We start from the raw sequence: 15539 nt of genomic DNA, 5'->3' as shown, positions 1-15539 counted from the left end.
AATTGAGATATTTGGGTGAGTGGAAAGATATAGGTATTTTTTAACAGGAAGTTTTGTTGGTTTGAGGTGGGACTTGTTGTTGTTGGTTTGGGTGGGGTCTTTTATTTTCTTTTTTATTTTTTTGCCCCCCCCCCCTTTTTTTTTCCCCTTATTTTAAATAAATCTATGAAAAGAAGACATATCTCTTTTTTTTTTTTTTTTTTTTTTTTTTTTTTTTTTTTTTTTTCTTTTTTTTTTTTTTTTTTTCACCCAGCTCCCTCCTCCCTCTTTTCACCCCTTTTTTCCCCCTCCTAAATGCCTCTTTCACAACCTCCCAGCCCATTTGTGTTGACCTGGAGGCTCTGATTCAAAGGCAGCTCCAGCCTCATGTCAGCTCCACAGGCTGAGGAAACCACAGCCAGGAAACCACTCTGGTTCCTGATAGCCCAGCTCAGACAGACATATGGTCCCAGCAAGCTCACAGAATCACCAGAACTACATAAATAAATAAATAAACGAATGAATAAATAAATAAATCAGAATATTTGTTCCTCCCCTCTCCCAGTTCATTGATAAAGAACATGTCAGTTAGGTTGAAGAATCCTGCTGGTTAAAGGTATCATCCTTAGCTGCTCATATGGTCTGGGCTCTTACTTGTCAATTAGATTTATCCGAGTCATTTTAGAACAATAAATATAAGTGCAGATGGAATATAAACATATTGAAGATTACTGTTTCTGACGGCTGTTGTTTATTAAATCAAAAATTATGCCGAAGCAAAGATTTTGTTGATATTTCAAATGGAAAGGAAAAGTAAATTGGAATTAGATATTTCTTAGGAAAGAAAGCAAAACAAAATAAAAAAAGCCAACCCCAAAATCCAACAAGCTACCATGCCATAACCTCTAAAAAAGCCTATGGGTAATAAAAAACCAGTGATTTTACCTAAAATGCCACCTATGAACAACCTCCAGAGAAGGGATATGGCACCTATAAACTCAAAACACTAGGTATGTTGAAATCCATAAAATTTCCAATTACTGCTTCAGAATTTATTGTGCACATATGGAAAATAATACTTGTAAAAGAGAAAGGGGTTTGTGCCTGGTGCTGTCAATACTGTGAAGGATGGGGTGATTATAAAGCAAATTAACAATACTTTTAAATGTGCATTCACTTATCTTTCCAATTAAATCCTTGTTAAACAACTGCACAGACAGTAATGGTGCTTCTGCAAAGCACTGATCAAGACAGTTTTATTGTAATTTTTACTCTCTAACAATTAATCAAGTAGGCATTTTCTTTATTATTAAATTATTTAGTTAATAAATATTCGCAATCAGTTCACGTATTTCTGGTTCAAACTTTACTCTTAATTTTTCCCCTAAACTGAATCATATCTTATTATATTCTCATCGAAGAAACAACTGAAATATTTTAATTTTTTTTTTCCCCAAGTACTGTTTTTGTTACTGTGAGGTAACGGAAGAATGAGATTAAATCCACTTTTTTCCCCTCAAAATAGGAGAATTTGGATATTTTTGACTGTCCTTTTCCATGTTCCAAAAGAAATGCATCTCTCTGCAATAACATAATACTTAGCCTCTGTAAAAATTCCCATATTTGCCCCTGCTTTGGTACATGAGTAGAGCAACAGAGCTGTAAAAACACAATCATTGACCTTTGGATGGTCTGTGGTGCCTTGCAGTTAACACACAAGGTATTCCTAATGAAACAATGGGATGCAAAGGTCATCTGCACAGCAAACACCCAGCATTTTGCAAACAAAGCTTTGGATATAAAGACAATTAGGAACTCTCCTGTTTTATGCATGAACCAACACTTGCTGAATGAACCAATGAGTACTGAAATCTGTATTTCCATCGTTAGTTTCCTGAACGTGTATGCATTGGGATAGAATCCTAGTGCTTCAGCAATATGTTATGAACTCTTTAAAGTTCTATTTTTTCTTTTTTCAGTTAATTTAGCACTCATGAAAATGGTTTGATTGACAGCCATAGAAAAGTGAATGTTTTCCAGCTACTGAGCAGATTAGCACAGGACAAATAAAGGAAGAAATTTCTAATTCCTCACCAGGTATCCTGGTCTTTAGAGTTAATTGAGGGTTGATGGGAAGCAGGACAAGGAACCTGGCTCAGCACAAAGAAGGTCCTCACCCTGCTCATCAATATGTCACACACCTATACACAGAGAAGGGGTTTGGAGCAGCCTGGGCTGGTGAAAGGAATCCCTCCCTGTGGCAGGGAGCTGGAAAGAGATGAGCTCTGAGGTCTCTTCCAACCCAAACCATCCTGGGATCCTATAATCAGCACAATGGTTTCAATCAAAGCAGAGAAAAATTCTCTTTTGCTTACAAATTCTGATGGATAAAAAGTCTTGCCCTTTACTTGTTTTTCTTTTTCAGGCGCTTTTTTTCTCCAGCCCTGCCTGTTTTGCTGTTGCAAAGCACCTGCCCCTGTCCCCAGGTCCATGTGGTGGTGCCTTCATGACTCTGAGCAGCCCCACCTGGGGCCCATGTCAGACCCTCCCAAGGGTTTGGGCCAGAACAAGGGATCCTTTCACTAGTACCTCATACCCTGGGACTGCCAGAACACCTTACATGGCTTAACAGACCCATAAATGTTATTTTTATTCCTTTTCCCACAGGTGTGAATTAAAAGAATATCCTTATAAATACATGTAAAGGATTTAACTTACTATACCTTGTGTAAAATCAGCAGAATCCCTAAGTACTTTCTTTATTTCTGTTTGGTTTTTTTTTTTGTTTGTTTTGTTTTGTTTTTGTTTTTTTGTTTTGTTTTTGTTTTTGTTTTAACATTTCAACTCTTAGGCTTGACCAAAAATATGGAAATCATAAGAGAAATAGGTATCTCTGTCTAATATCTCCAGTTATTATACAAGTCTTTAGGTGCTCAGACAAAAATATTGACTGCTTGGTGGCTCAGTTTCTAAACCCCAAATTTTTCAGTGCTTGTAGACTAAGGAAAGCACGAAATTCCTGATGTCAGTTTGGTACAAGCAGCTTCTATTGCCTTGATTCAGTGATTTGAAAAATGATGACTTAGAGTTTTGAAAGTGCTGAGAGGTGTTATAGCCCAGTCCTCTTATGATCAACTGATCTTTTCAGCTCTTAATGGGAAAATAAATCATAGATAAAAGATAATCCTGTTGCACAGAAGCAAAAAAGGTGTGATATCAATAGACTTTTATAGGAAAAAGAAAACTCTGTGAGAGGGATAAAGTAAATAAGGTAGTTTGTTCTGCTGCTGCTTGTGTTGGCAAGGCCAAAACCCTCTTCAAGAGCTGCCTACCTCAAGAAATGAGAACAAAACCTAAACTATATTCAGAGAATTAAAAAAGATACCAGGTTTGTTTGGTTTTTTTAATTGCAAATCCCTTTTAATCCCCAAAAATCTAGAATTTCAAGAGTATTTTTATACTTTTACTGTTCTTATTTCTTATTTAATGATAAAGCTGTCAACTGTTAGTTTCCTTTCCTTTCATATTCACCAGTTCTCTCATTTAATTTTTGATGCTGCAGATGACATTAACAGTATAGGAAAAGGAGCCAAATAAAGCTTTGCTATATTCTAATTAATGATTATTCTAATAAAAAATACTTTGGTATGGCAGCCAGCCTAGAGTGCCTCCTATGATCTTCAGTGTGATACATATTATTTATATCCTCTACATGTAGGTGCAACACAATGGTAAAGAAAGCAGGAAGAAAGACCCCAATGAGTATCTGGCCTGTAGAAGAACTGATTGCAGTCAATCTCTGCAATGCAAATAGGCTTTGTCAGAACATTTGTTTGCATTTACAATTAAATTAAACTTTAACTAAAAAAAAAAAAAAAAAAAAAAAAAAAAAAAAAAAAAAAAAAAAGAAAAAAGTTGCTATGGCAAAATCATATGTATAAATACTCCTTTCCCACTCTTAATTACCAAAAAATGAAGGTACATGGGTTGAGGTCACAATAATTACTGAGGGATGAGGATGTGTGGACAGTGAGTCATTAACCACTGAGTTATCATACCCACTGCAGAGCTTCAAGAGAATGGGAAAAAAGGTTGGGAGCACACAGGAGATTTCCTGGTAACTTTTTTCCTTCATGAAGGCATCTGAAACTGCTGCTGATCTCAGCACCCAATTGATAGGGAGCACCAAGCTCTGGGACATGCTGGGTGGAGAATGTTCTCCCAAGCACACCATAAATAAATCCTGTTTCTCTCATCTCCCTGCACATTTTCCAGGTACACCACGGCTCAGTTGGGTTCTCTCCTTCCTTCAGGTTCCTACTTAGCACAGAAAAAGGATGTTATTCACACTGCTGAAACAGTGGCTGGCTATCCTTGGTGTCTGTGCTCCTTCTGGAATGTTATCATTAAAAATTACTGGATTACTCTTTGGGAGCTACAATGCTCAGGTCTTCCACTTGCTTCATGTGGCATTGGGGACTGCCAAGTGGAATTAGGATTTACCTAAATCAGCATTTCTGCATGCATTTACCTGAGGAAAAACCTAAGTACAGACTTGAAATTTTTTATAGACAAGGTTTTAAGGGATGTGTAAAGGGAGTTTGGATAGATTTTATCACTGCCCATCGAAAATCCACTCCATTGTGACATAAAATGCATGAATGCCCTCATTTTATCAACAAAGACTAACATAAGAAACAATGATTATCATAACTGATAAGATGATAACATAGTTCTCCAGAGGCATTAGTTTTCCTTGAATTTCCTTTGGTCACTCAGTAGACAGATCCTTTTGCACATGCCTTATGTAACCAGTGCCAGAGTGGCTTTAATGTACTATTAACTCTACTGATACATTTTCATTTTTCATAGTGGTATAAACCAGAAGAAAAAGGTGTCTGGTCCCTCTCTGCTGCAAAAAGCCAGCTTAGACTTCTGTCTAGCTTTACAGTATCAGCCCATCTGTTTTAGGTGAAAACTTGAGCAGTAAAGTTAACCTCAAGTATGTTAACCTTTGGATGCCATGAGACATGATAGACAGGACCATTATTTTTATGGCACAGTATTTTCCTGAGCAAAGAGCTCAGGCAGTGAAGAAGGATAGAAAATCCCATTTTTGCCTCTGTGTCTCCAAACCAAATACAGCTTACAGCCATTGGGAAGCCAAGGCAGGCTTCATTATCGACACACAAATACCCAACAACTATAAATTTAAGAGAACCTAAGTAATGAATCAAAACTGTGAGGCTGATTGGTAAATGATGATTTATTCAGTCTTGTTGAATTTACTGGCATAAATACTGATTCCTCATAAACCAGAGTTCACCCTCCAGCTTCAGCTGAAGACAAGACTGATCTGGAATAGCTGAGGGGGTGGCAAACACCTACTGATCCCCTGAAACTTTCCCTAGAGATGTAAATGAAGGCTTGAAGGTGGGAATATTTTTACATCTCTCCTATCTCTCAATTTCATGAGAATATTTGAGTCAAAAGTCTTAGTTTATGTATAGTACCAATCTAATCGAGGAAGCTGTTCTCCAACAACTATCACCCTAACACAGAATATACAATATTTAGCAGATCTGGTAATAGTCTCCAGGTAACTTATAAAAAGATCATAAAAAGTAGGACAAAATGTTGCAGCTTCACATTTATACTTGATTCATTCAAAATTGTAGGTCTAAAATACAATTTAATATTTGGCATTTTTCCTAATTTCTGAGAAACTTGATTTTATTTTCTTGTTAAGTAGTATCATGCAGTTCACTATCACTGATGATATTTGCTAAAATTTTAAATGTGGGGAGAGTTAGTCTTTGGTAAGAGTAGTAAACCATTTGGAGATAAATTCATTCTTATTATTTCCCAATAGCAGGTTACACACCTGTAACAGGATCTACTGATCAATGTTAAAGTTTTTTTAGGCCACATCAGTGAAAAGTGTGCTGTTGTATTTGTGGAAATTTGCTCATTATACACAGAATCAGTGGAAATATGTTCAGTAAATATATACAGGATGGTTCTAATTCTGGTTAGCAGGTCCTCAAAATATTCATCTTTCCTCTTTGATTTTCTGGGGTCAAATCTTTGTGTTTTCAAATCAGTGGTAAATCTTCCACTGACTTTGGCAGAGCTAGTACTCCACTTTTAGTATTTCCTTTTAAGTTCTTCTCAGCACCTTTTTCTCTTTCACTGGTTTCCTTTGGATCTCTGCTCTACTTTTGGTTTTGTTTAACTTTCAACATCCAAACAATCTGCTATTTTTCCTTTTAATCTTTTTCTTTCCCCCTCACTTTGATTCCTTGGTTTATACATATGCTTTGCTTTTTGCCACCTTATTTCACATCTCAATTTCCTCTGGTATTTTTAGGTTTGTTTGCTGTTTGTTTCTCATCTCAAGTTTAACCACTATTTTCCTCTGCTTACTCTGCTCTTTTTCCTCCCTCCTAGCTGACATTTCCCTCTGTGCAATATCTTTCTACCTTCCCTTTCCTCTCTTTTCCAAAACAGGGCTCATCATTCCATGCCACTAATGTATAGCAGATTCTGAAATACTGTCATCTGAGACAGTTAAGTACTAAACAAAACATTACCAGGGTGGAGGAATCACTTACCCTGATTGACAACAAATCGTAACTTCTGTATTGTTGCCAGATTGCCGCTAACTCTGTATATTCCATCAACATCTAGACCTGAAAAAGAAACACATATTTCATTTCAGATCATAGAAGTATTTTTCTTTGTACGTCTGTCAGGAAGGCAGAGGCACCCTCACAAGTATGAAGAAGAGCAGTGCAGCGAGTGACTGAAAAATAATCCACCTGACAACCACTGAAGTGCCTCCTCACTGATTAAAGCAACAATGAAAAATAAAAGTGGGAGATTAACTTAAGTGAATACAAAACACCTAGCTATAATTATCTTGTAATTCTGTCAGCAGAATAATGCTCTGCAAGGGGGTTTGAGTGTGGCAGGAAAGCGAGGGGTAATTGGCATCTGGTGCTCGCTGGGATAGGCACGGTGCCGTGCCAGCGCTGCTCCAACGTGGATGTTTGTATTAACAGTGCCAGGGAAACTTCTCTGTCTGGGCTCTGGGCTTTTCAGACACGGATTTCTGAGGCTGTGACCTTTCTGAAAATAAAGCACTGAGGTGCCCACCCCGAAATCGTGCCGTGTGTGAGACTCCACACAACTATCATTTCTCTACTATATTCTTCATAGCGGCTCAGACAGGTTTGAGGATGAAATTAAATATCCCAAGTAGCACATGCCCTGGAGTACATTTCTTCATTGATATAGGCCATTCTTTTCAAGGACAACCCGACAGTCTTGTTTCTCCCTGCATATCTACTCAAGGTTTATCTTCTAGGTGAAACTAGATGTCATACTCCCTTTTGTGACATATTATCTCCTACAGCAAGCTCTGCTGATATGAGTGTTTAAAATAGCACTTCCAGCCCCTGTTGCATAGCTGTAGCATTTCAAAGCACATGGGAACTGCTCTCCTTTCCAGGAGAATTTGCTGAGGTGCAACACTGACCCAATCCGAGTGCTTGAAAATCAAACCCACTAAAACATACATTGTCATTTCACATTTAAAACTTGCAAGTGCATAAGAAGCCAAGAGAAGCGACACAAATCAGGTTTTTTTTTAAAGGCTACTTATCCCTTGGAACACAAGTTTTAATTAGGTTTTGGCAAGCAGTTTCAGAGAAAGCCTTTCTCTTGGAAAACGCTAATTTGTCAAACCCAAAATTTTTCAGGAAACACTCCCTGACAACATATCTAGGGGGAATAGTTCTCCAATCTGAGGTGTGGGGGAAAGGAAATCTGAAGGTGTAGGTAAGAGTAAAAACAAATGGGAAAGCCCAGAAGCCCAGTTGTGATAACAGTTAAAGAAGAAACTGAGGTTCAAGTCTTTTTTTACTCTTGCACCACTCCTTGGCACACCATTGCCATGGCCAGGGGACTCAATGCTTGGATGCAGTTCTCACTGATCTAGAAATATTTTTAAAAATTTACTTTTTCTTTTGATGCAGACTGGCACCAGACAAAATATTGTGTGTGTTTGCATGTTTGTTTTGTCTCTTTACAAAATGCATTTCTCATTTTGTGTCCATGCTGCCAGGAACATCCTGATTTGGACTGCATAAAAAAACTTATTTCTAAAATTAATTATAATATGTTTTTCTGATTATTGATAATAATTGTGTGTTTTATTGGATAGTTTTTTACCCTGCACCTGTGGGTGTCCTGCAACATAATACTGAGATGATGATTCATTTCAGGAAGATCTCCCCTTTGGTTAAAGAGGGATAAAGAAAAAGTTTATTTAAGAGAAATCAAAAAGGATTTAGTAATCAAGAAATCTTGGAAATTATCCATCTGCTGGATATATAACATATGAGCAAATGGAAATTACTAAAATGCTTAAGCAATGCAATTCTAACCTAAATCTGAAGAGTCTAATTCTGTTTCAGTAAGGGGAGAGTGAAAGACTAATTCCCAGCATAGGACTGTGGGGCTCTTGTGGTAAAGGATCAAGAATTGCATCATGTAAATTGAAGTCTAAACCAGAATTTATAAAGGAAAAATAAATCAAACTAACAAACAGGCAAGCCACCAGACAGAATGTTAACTTTTGTTTGGATCTAACTCAATTCAGTTCTTAACCTCATTGGTTACATGGAAGTGAAAACAATCCATGTCACTTTGGGTGAAATAGTCTCACATTAAGAGCATCGATTTGGAACCTGCATAAGTCCCCCAGATCAAGTGAAAATGAACAAGCTGTGTTGTAAATTGGTGGCTATTACATCTTGCAACATGATCTGGAATACACAAGTGCATTATTATTGTTAATAAATTAATTTTGGTCCAGTAATGAGGTTTGATTAGCATTGCATTTGGGCACTATACAATATGGCAGAGAAAAAAAAAAAAAACAGAGAAAAATCGAGCCGATTATAACATTCACGTGCCATCAACTTTCTGCTCCAATAACTTTGAAAGTTAAGCCAAACCAAACCAATGCAAATTGGTGGATTTGGACATCCTTTTCATGACCACATTATCTTAGCTGGATTGTTAACAACTTATTTTGGAAATCCAATTAGGCACAAAGGAGAAGGGCAGAGAAAGAGAGAGAAAAAAGTATATTTCATAGTTCTTATATCCTGATTCTATGGACAATTTTCAAAGCAAATTGCCTTTTAAGGATACCTCTCTCAAGAATAAACAGCAGGCTATAAATACTTAGGGAACAAGATGAAACAAAAGCTTTGACCAGTTCCCTATCTGGTGCTGGAGTTTAAGTATAGTGGTAAAGAAACTTTCAGGAAAAAAGAATATGCATTGCAATAAAGTCAACTTTAGTTCACTACAGGATGACCTTCTTGTGTTTTGTAGTGGGGTTTATCAGGGAAGAATCACTGGATTTTGCCCTAAAGGAGAGCAAGTATTTTATTTGCTTTGTATTCCAGTCTCCAACTCTGTTTCTGTTTGTTTTAATGAGGAACCTGAGAACAGGATGCACCCACAATTAGAAATTATAGCCAAAAGAACAATAATGATTTCCACACTAAATTTTGTAATGGTATAAGAAATGTAGGAAAATGTCTTACTCAAGAATGTATCAGTTCAGCTGCCAAACAATAGCAAATTTTAACTATTTTAGTTTAAAAAAGTTACACAGGTGCTCCTGATGAGAAATTTAAAAGGCAACTGGACTCAGACTTGGCTGAGATTCATAAGCAGCAATGAAAGTTATAGTCACTGCACTGCACAAGAGATGGTAGAAGAATATTTATTTAAAACATTTCTTGCACTCTTATCCAAAATTGAAGTAACAATGAAAGCAAGCCAATGTTAGATCTAGGACCAGTTTAAGCTGGAACTAGGTGTTGCAGAGAAATATTAACAGACAGAAGAAAATTAAAGTGTAGGTGACATATTTATTAAAAATGTTTTAAAATACTAGATTTCAATATTGATTGAGGTGGTTCAGGTAATTTATGAACAGTCTGCAGTTAAATATTCTCACTAACTCATTTCTGTTGCATAAAAAAAATCCCTCTCCCAAATCACACTGGATTCTGTCTAATTGTGATCTTTATTTGATAATATCTTCAAACTGAATATAAAAAGAAATTCTCTATGTGCAAGGAGAAAGGGGTGGTGGTATGCAAAAATTTCCCTGGTTTTTAACAAGATTTAGAATTTAAAACATACAATTGTAAACAGAACTAGGTAACTTCCTGCACGGAAACCCATGGAACTTTCACAATTAATGTATCCTGAAATAGGTGTGGTCCCCAGGCCTGTTTTGTAAAAGAAACCATCGTGCTGGATTCAACAACAAAGTGAAGTACAAACTTGAAGAAAGGCATTCTTGAGTTAGTCCTTTCATTTAAAATCAGTTATGTTCAGGGCAGAACTATTGTATTTCAAAGGAGCCTATTATGCCTTCCCATAAACAGAAAGATCATACGTTTTAAAACTAAAGTATCATTATGCAATCAAGCTGTTGTATTATAAACTATTTTGTGGGCTCAGATGCCCAGGGCTATCTTTACAAATATTTAAGAGGTCATTATCAGGGTATGTTCTCCCTAAAACTATAATTCTTTCCTCGTGTTTTCATATGCATCTTACCATAAATATCTGATTTATAAACTTTTTTTTTTTTTTTTTTTTTTTTTTTTTTTTTTTTTTTTTTTTTTTAGTTTACTAAGAGCACAAAAGTGAGACAAGAAATCATTTAAAGAAACAAATAAGTGAATGCAGGAAATACATCCACGTCACAACAATGCGATGAGAAAAACACAAAACAAAGTGCAGCAAGAATAAAATTTCACAAAAAGGATCAATATGTGTATTCCAGTAGGAGGAAAATCATGAAGGCTAGCAAATTAAACATTAAAATTTGACATTAAAATACTGTATCTGCATAGGGTGACAAAATGTACCTGGAGTTTCAGGTGAATGTGTGAGCAAAAATAGGATTTTTTTTGTCTGATGCCATGAAAATCAGAGGTGAAAATTATGAAAACCTTGAAGCAAATATGAGCTACACCCCAGAAAGTGTTTCTGAAATCCCTGTTCTGCTTTTTGGTGTGGCAGAGGGTGGGGCTGTATATGCCCAAAGCCCCTGGAGCAGAGCTGGGGGCTGGCACTGGGGTTGGCTCTGCTCTGATGGCACAAAGCTGCTGTTTTGATCACCAAAACTACTCCTTTCTTGTTCTCCTCCCATCAGACTATCACACTTTTGAGGCTTAAAATCAACTTATCAGCAACACATCATCATTTGATAGGGAAGCAGGTCCATGCCTTGTCCAGAAAGAGTACCTGGCTACCATGGAAATGGGCGCCATAAAAATGTAATGTTAGATGCATCTACCAGATAAAGGTTAAACAGGCCTAGGAGATCAAAGGGTGGATGATATTGGAAGTCAATCTGAAGGACAAGAAGATAACCACTGTTGTAAAAAGCATCCAAGCATTTCCATTGATGGCCATGATATGCTTGTGCCTCACATTTGGAAACAAAATACAGAGAAGTATTTGGAAATGACTAAGGCTGAAGAGTTATTCAGATATTGTAAAAGCAGTAACAGTGATGCTCTTGGAGACTGGCGAGACTGACCTCAGTCACAGACAGTCTACTTAAATAATTAATTCAGGACACTATGAACAAATAATTCATAACAAAATATCATTAATTCCAACCAGCAGGGTTTCATGGAAATCAGGGCTTTGTCTAGCAAACTTATTGCATTTTTGGATGGAAGTGAGTATTTGACAGGTCTGGTTGGTGAAGGGAGTGGTGTTGAAATAGTGTGTTTGGCTTTCGGTGCCGCCTTTGACTTAGTACCACATGACATTTTGATTAAAGCACTTGCATTCTATAGAATTTACAGGGCATATATTACATGGATTAAAAACTGGCTCAGTGACAGACCTCAAAATGTGGTAGTTAATGGGAGATATCAGTTAGCAAGGTCAGAACTGGCACAGCTCTCGAGAGCAGAGCTCTCATCCAGTGCCATCTAATACCTCTATCAGAGATGGGACAATGAGAGAAAAAAATTCCCTTGGCAAAATAAGCAGATGACACAAAGGTCAGGGAGTAATTAAATGATGACAAGGACAGGTAAAGTTACAGAAGATCTGAACTACTGCCTTAAACAGCCACAGTCTGGCAAAATCAGGTTTAGTATGGAGAAACATAAGGTACATCCAGCACTCTGGATTTAGGCTACAAAGGACTTGAGGTTTACTTTAAATAAAGAGCTGAACATGATCTCTGAGCTCAGTGCTACAGCAAACAGGACTAAAGTAATCCCTTGAATTATAGAGGAGTATCAAAGAAGCAGGGATGAGATTGAACCTCTTCATAGGCTACAAATAGGATCCATAGTAAAGCACTGCACTTGATAGCGAAGCAAATGACATGAAACATAAAATAAAAGCTTTGTTGCTTCCTATTAAAGAGAAGATGGAGAAATTTCCTCTCCATCTATACATTTTATGTGATTTGAAGGCACTGGACCTCCTTCCAGCACTGGCCAAGTGCAGGACCTGTGACAGCAAGCCTGAATTCAAGGTAGCATCAAAAAGATTTTCATTTTTTCTATGTTCCAGTAGAAATCCAAGACTGTTTTAGAATTCAGTAAAGGCAGAGACAGTGGGGGAAAGAAAGGAGAGGGAATATTGTACTAGTCCTTAAATGGCTATGAAATGGCTCTATTGGAGGTGTCTGACATGAGATTTGGTGAATATCTTTAGGAAATTAGCTGAAAAGAAATAATTTTATGTTTGACTGCAATAATATCAAGAAGATGAGGGGCATTCCTACATAAAAAGAGAATCTCATTTTTTCTTGCAGTAATAACTTGAAGATGCAATGAAAGGAGAAAAGCTTGACTAAGATCTTATTGTTTTCAAGACCCTATAGAAACTGTTTAATGGAAGCAATTAAAACACTGAATATGAGCATTACATACTGAGAATGAGTAACAAGTGAATATGATGGAGGATATACCTCATTCTGTTTCATATCACTCGATGGTAGAATTTCCACTTAGATATTTATACACAAATAAATAAGGGCAGCCAGAGTACAAAGCAAGTGTAATTTAAATGAGCACACAGTTCACTGCTACGCGGGGCTGCTGTTTAATGCCCAAATCAAGCTTGCTCTGCCTCTGTCATCTTCTCTATTGTGCTGTGCTTTGACATTCAAGAAGTTTATGGTTTAAAAGCCCCAGGAACAACAAGACTTCCTCAGGAGGCTGCCTGTAACAAGAAACTAAACTAAGCTTTGAGACTATTTGTTTTGAATGAAGCCGTCGAACACGCAGCGTGCTCACTGTAATTTTGCCCTTACCCCCAATATATACTTTTGCCATTCTGCTAGTCCCACTTCTTGCAGCTAAACAAAGTGACCTCATTGCTTTCCACTGTATTTTCTTTTAAACATTGGCTGGGATGATTGAGATTCAGGAATGTGGGAAAATGGATTCCCAAGCCACGTCCATCCCCTTTAATTCTGAGCTGTAATTTTTGGCTTGGCTTGAATCACAGTCATCACATTTCAGTCTGAATCTCTCTGTAAAGTGATCTTTCTTAAACATTTCTTTCACTCATCATGGGATCAGAAACAAAGCCATTCTAGTCTTTCAGCGAAACACTTACAAACGTCTTTTTACAGCGACTCACAAGAGCTGAATTTCCTTTAAAAATGTTTGAAAAAGAGGAGGTTTTCATTGCCTGATTGTCCTCTTTGTGAATCTTGTCATCTGTATGCCATGAGCTACAGCTATTTTAATCTGTTTTTGTTTGCAATCCATTTGGTGTCCGCCCAAGAAAATGCAGGTGATTCTAATTAACTTACTGCTGAAGATGTGGAAAAATCTCAATTGTGCGATGGAGAATTATACACTTAAAACCTTCCCTCTATTATTTATAACAGCTTATTAATGAAAATGATTACATGAATACATTTACCACCTGATTCATCTTTGTTCACTTTTTAAATCAACAAGGTTTATGCTAAAGGGGAAAAAAATGCCTACCAAATACAGACCTCAAGTACACACATCAGCTTGCTGGTTTAAATGGAATGGCAGTTTAAAAGGAAATAACATTGTCTTCATGCAACACAGTATAATATCTGAAATTGCCAAATGTTTGGAAGTAGCTGTTCTCTCTCTGCAACACATTAGTATTTAATTTTGGGAATGCTTATTTCTGTTTTGTTTACATGTTTGTTCTCTCTTAATACCTCCTCCACCATTCCTATTCCCTTTCATCTGCTGCAGTTACTGCTTCTCACGTACAGGGTAGGAGGTCCGCTCTGACCAATCCTTAATTCATCTGAAATAAAATAAAATTTCTTTGGTTTTCTGCTACTTTATCAAGTACAATATTTTTCATGCTAACCAAGAGTGATCAAGGGTGATGAGGCACTAGATTGGGCTGCTGAGAGAAGCTGTGGATGCCCTGTACCTGGAAATGTTCAAGGACAGGTTGTACTGGGATAGTGGAAGGTGTCCCTGCCCACGGCAGGGGTGGAATGAGGTGATTTTTAAGATACCTTCCAATGCAAATCATTCTATGATTTTCTATTGAAATCAATGGATGTTACCTGTATTGAGCATTTTCTGCTAGGTACAGCTAGTTTGCCACCTTCCATTTCTATTATTCCGTGCCACACTCTGTTAGTCTAATTTGAATGTGATGACAATATGGATAATGCTGTTTATTTTGGGAAGGATGAAAGCCTGAATAAAGGTTATCATTTTAGGAGAAGCTGACGATGGAAAAACTCATCCACTGTGTGACATGATCAGAACAGCTGGGGATGTAATGTGGAGGGTGGGGGAGAAGAGAGCCAAGGTATTTTGTATGTTCAAGAAATATATACAACATTGCCATTTCTTATATCCCAGCTGTGCCTGTTAAGTTCTGGAAACATGTAGAGCTCAGCAATAAAGCATACTTGACTGATATTTACTGCAATGTGCATTATAAGACATTTTCTGTCACACATTATGTTCTGAAAGAGTTAAGTAACATGAAAAATACAGGCTCGAGATTATATCTGTCATGGATGAAAATACTACATTTATGCCTCATTGTAATCCATTCATTGGTTTATGTACCCCAGCCCTCCAGGGAGTGTCACAACTCCACATGATACTGCTGAGAGCTGTATTTTGCTTTTGGATTTCTGATTTAGCTGAAAGAAGTTTAAAAACACATGTAGCCTGACAACTCCCTATTGGCTATACAGCCGAGGAGGGTCAAGAGCATAAACCATTCCAGAAAAAGCCAGCTGTGACTTAGGCTCACTGTAAAGATCTGCCTCTTACAGACAGTAGCAGACAAGAAATTTATGCATTTTGCTAAATCCTCCCACTTTGGTTGAACTGTGCTTCATTTGGGGATCCATCATCACCAACATCGTGCCTGTGTTTTTTGAGCAGCATCAGAACACTAAAGAAAGCTGCACTTTGGGGGGTCCAACATCCTCTTAGGAGTGTGCAGAACTTCCAGTC

General features: G+C 37.3%; 1 protein-coding gene across 2 annotated transcripts in view; it reads right to left on the bottom strand.

Annotated features, from left to right (window-relative positions):
- ARHGAP15 (Rho GTPase activating protein 15) overlaps positions 1–15539 on the bottom strand; it is a 320905-nt gene that overhangs the window by 97667 nt on the left and 207699 nt on the right. For both annotated transcript variants that reach the window (XM_056495920.1, XM_056495919.1), the window contains one exon: positions 6594–6671. In XM_056495920.1, coding sequence (XP_056351895.1) covers positions 6594–6671 — 78 coding nt within the window. The remainder of the gene's footprint in view (positions 1–6593; positions 6672–15539) is intronic.

Source organism: Oenanthe melanoleuca, chromosome 7, assembly GCF_029582105.1.
Source record: "Oenanthe melanoleuca isolate GR-GAL-2019-014 chromosome 7, OMel1.0, whole genome shotgun sequence".
In the NCBI taxonomy this organism is placed as follows: domain Eukaryota; kingdom Metazoa; phylum Chordata; class Aves; order Passeriformes; family Muscicapidae; genus Oenanthe; species Oenanthe melanoleuca.
This window is presented reverse-complemented; position numbering and strand designations above follow the sequence as displayed.